This window comes from Megascapheus bottae, chromosome 3 (assembly GCF_031878675.1).
Source record: "Megascapheus bottae isolate mThoBot1 chromosome 3, mThoBot2.hap1, whole genome shotgun sequence".
Lineage (NCBI taxonomy): Eukaryota > Metazoa > Chordata > Mammalia > Rodentia > Geomyidae > Megascapheus > Megascapheus bottae.
The window spans coordinates 20,741,347-20,745,025 of record NC_143511.1 but is presented as its reverse complement, the minus strand read 5'-3'; the positions used below and the strand labels follow the sequence as shown (position 1 = coordinate 20,745,025).

General features: G+C 43.1%; 1 protein-coding gene across 1 annotated transcript in view; it reads left to right on the top strand.

The window, feature by feature from the left end:
* Nucleotides 1-3,344: 3,344 nt before the first annotated feature.
* The window catches only part of Rorb (RAR related orphan receptor B), a 186,288-nt gene continuing 185,953 nt past the window's right edge, over nucleotides 3,345-3,679 (top strand). The window contains exon 1 of the mRNA XM_090329631.1: nucleotides 3,345-3,421. Within this exon, the coding sequence (XP_090185757.1) occupies nucleotides 3,415-3,421 (7 nt within the window). The 5' untranslated portion in view covers nucleotides 3,345-3,414. The remainder of the gene's footprint in view (nucleotides 3,422-3,679) is intronic.

Below are 3,679 nucleotides of genomic sequence, written 5' to 3'. Positions count from 1 at the left end.
AAATCTGTAAGACCCAGAGCCAAAAGCAGGATTTCAAGCTTATAAGAAAACAGTTCCAAAATAAATGAAATAAAATTTGTGATATCACATTTCACCTGAACAAAGGTATTATTATTAATGTATATCATTATGCAACTTGAAAATCTTGAAAGGTCATAAATCCATCATAATATAAATATACAATATGTTATACAAATATTTATATACCTTGTACATGCAAAATATATTGTATATATTTATGTAATATCTATGCAGTATACTGTATACATGCAAAATTGTATTATATTGTATATTGTATACATTATTTATGTTGTATATTGTGCATTGTATATATTGTATTACATATTCTATATTTATAGAATATATTCTATGTGTATTGTAAGACATTAAATATATATACAACATATCCACAATATATATTTAAATTATTTTATATATGCAAATATATGGCCATTTCTTAGAAAGTGTTGACTTCTTTCCTTTATATTTTGATTTTTTTTACATAAATGGTTACATTTAAGTGACAGAAAACACTGAAGAACCAATATGTATATTTTAAGAATTTCATAATCACCACGTAGTAACTAATGATCAGCATTTATTTCCCTCTGAAAGAAAAGTAGGTTTGCATTGCTATATGTATGATACAGCATTCAAATAACAGAATAGCATAACTGATATCTGTATTTCTAAATTAACAAGTTTTGCCAAAAATGTTTGGAAAGAAGAAGAAATACTTTCTCAAAAAATTATGTACTGCTGAATCTCACAAAACAGAGGGCATATAGAGACATGTTGGAGCAAAGTCGCTACTATGTATGTGTTTTCTATGCTTTCAAGAATTATAGATAATGCAATAGCAAATACAAACCCAGAATTCAATAAATGGTCAGGAATTCAAGACTTCAGACAGAAGTTAAAATTTTTGACTTTTGAGGTTTGTCTTTAATGAGAAATGGAAATCTAAATAACAACAATAACAACAATAATAATTACAGTGTTTACAAAGCCTTCAGATATTTCAGTATCTTTGTGCCTCTACTTGAAATACATAAAATTAAAATGATAGTCTCAATTTGTTTCTTGACTATTTTATATGCAGTAATTTTTAATGAAGCAACTAAATTAGGCATAACTTACTACAGCTTTAATGTAGTTATGATGAATATATTTTACTTGATTAAAAATGATAAAAACCGAGGAGCCTTAAATATTATCTTAAAAGATTAACTACTGTGTCAATTACAAATGTGGGGGAAAGGTATTTATAACAGAATAGTTACTCTAAACAGTAACTTCCTATTGTTCCTTTCATTTAAATAATGATTCAATCAACTTTCACTCTCTTTCACAATTGACTTGCAAATGGAAGGCATATAGTAGGGCTGTGTCAACTTTACACTAGTGAAGATCTAGCAAGCAATTCATTTTTTATTTAATGGAGGATGCCTGCTTAGCACTGATCTCATTAGTTCAACAATCCCATTCCACATCCTATTTTACGTGATGTGAACCTAACAAGAACAAGAATCAGTTCGTTTGGGAACCTCAAATGAAGTCAAGGCCCACTCTGCTAACAGGTATCCTAATGAGTAGAAGTCTCCATGCCTCAAGATGGAATAAATCAAAGTTTTTTTTACCACCCTGTTATTTAGGGCATCTGATTAACCAAGTGTTAGGAAGTTGTCTATGTGAGGAAAAAAGTAATTGCTCTGTATGGTTTGTTCATTTCATGCACCGAAAGGGAAAACTTTGCATAGGAACAGTGTGTGTGTGGGGGGGGGGGGGGAGTTGCAGGGCTTTTCTTTTCTTCATTTGGGGCAGGAACATGGGTGGGGGTCGGTCTTGTTAAAAGACCCCAAGCCTGCGTGCCTGGGCTTGCATTTTGGTTGTGGGGAAAGTGAGGCAGGAAGTGGCCACGCATTGTAAAACTGAAGCGTCCTGCCTGTAGAGGCAGAGTCCACCGAGAAAGAACTCTGCAAAATTCAAAACTAAGCGGGGCCGGCAGATGTCAGGAGAGAGGAGACAGGAGACAGGAGACAGGAGACAGGAGAGAGAAGAGAGAGAGAGGAGAGAGAGAGAGAGAGAGAGAGAGAGAGAGAGAGAGAGAGAGAGAGAGAGAGAGAGAGAGAGAGAGAGAGGGGGGGGGAGGGGGGGCGGGGTGGGGGGGAGGGGGGGCAAGAGACAGACACAGAGACAGACAGGCAGACAGACAGGCAGACAGACAGGCAGACAGACAGACGGACAGACAGGAACTTGGGGACCCTGGGAGTCCTGCATCTCTGGTGTCCCCAAGAACTGGTCCGTGTCCCTTTCCCTGCTTGGTGGAGTCGTAAACGCTTGTCACTTGCCAGTCTGCAGGCCTGTGAGTGCTTCTTCCCCACCCAGGTCGCCCAGGGTCGGCGACTGGGACTCGGGTGTCCCTAGACTCCGCCCCTCCGTGCCCACCCCCCAGCCGCGGCCCCGCCCCTCCCGTGACTGCAGCCCCGCCCCGCGCTGACCGGGCGCTGATTGGCCGAGGAGCTGACAGGAGGCGTGGCCTGGAAGTCTGGGCCAAACCCTCCCTCCGTATAAAGCCCTTCTCAGCTGGCTCTCTCCATCTCTCTCCTCTCTTTCTCTCCCTTCCTCTCTTTCTCTCCCGCTCCCTTCCTCTCCGTAACTGAACAGTGAAAACTGCACACTGTGGATCCGCGAACAGGCACAGATGTCATGTGAAAACGCACATGCTCTGCCATCCACACCGCTCTTTTCTTTTTATTTCTCTTTCTCTTTCCCTCTTTCCCCCCTCCGGCCCCTTCTCGCTCTTCTTTGTAACTAACAAAACCACTACCAACTCCTCCTGCTGCTCTGACCCTTCTCCTCCTCCTCTTCCTCCTCCTCGTCCTCCTCCTCCTCCTATTCTTCCTCTTCAGTCCAAGTGATCACAAAAGAAAGCTTCTGAGCCGGAGGCGGTGACAATATTATTTTTATTTTTTTTAAAGCAAACAACCACACTGGAGAGAAAGAAAACAGAAAGAAAACAAAACAACAAAAAAAGCAAAACTAAACCAGGCACCAGCCAGGACCTTTTTTTTTTTCTTAAATTATTATTATTTTTGGTCACTCTTCCTGAAAACAAACAAACAAACAACAACAACAAACAACCATCAAAACATTCGCCACCAACCAACAACCAACCAACCAACCATCAAAACTGTTCCCATTAGCGGCGGAGACGAACGTCACCCACCCAGCGGCCCCGGGCGTCCGCCTAAGAGGAGGAGGATGCTTTTCTCCGCAGACCGGCTCTGCTCCGACCTTCTTCCCTCGTGCTGAGCGGGGGATTTTTTAAAAAATTTTTTGTGGGGGCTCTCTCTGGGTTCGGGCTGGGGATCAGCTTCATGACTACGAAGAGCAGGCGAGAGCGGCCACACCATGCGAGGTAAGCCCACACCGCGCGGGGGGTCCCCCCGTGGGGGTCCCAGCTGATGGGGCAGGGGAGGAGGGAGGGCACACAGCCCCACAAGTGGACCGGGGTCGGGGTGGGGTGGTGGGGGTGTCCTGGAGGGTGGAGGTGCGCCCAGATCTACCCCCGCCCTGTTCACCAGTGGGGTCACCCTGGCCTGGATGTAGAAAGTTGTGAGGAGACGTTGATTGCTCTCGGGACTTCTGGAAGGACGCGGGAGGGCGCTTTTTATTT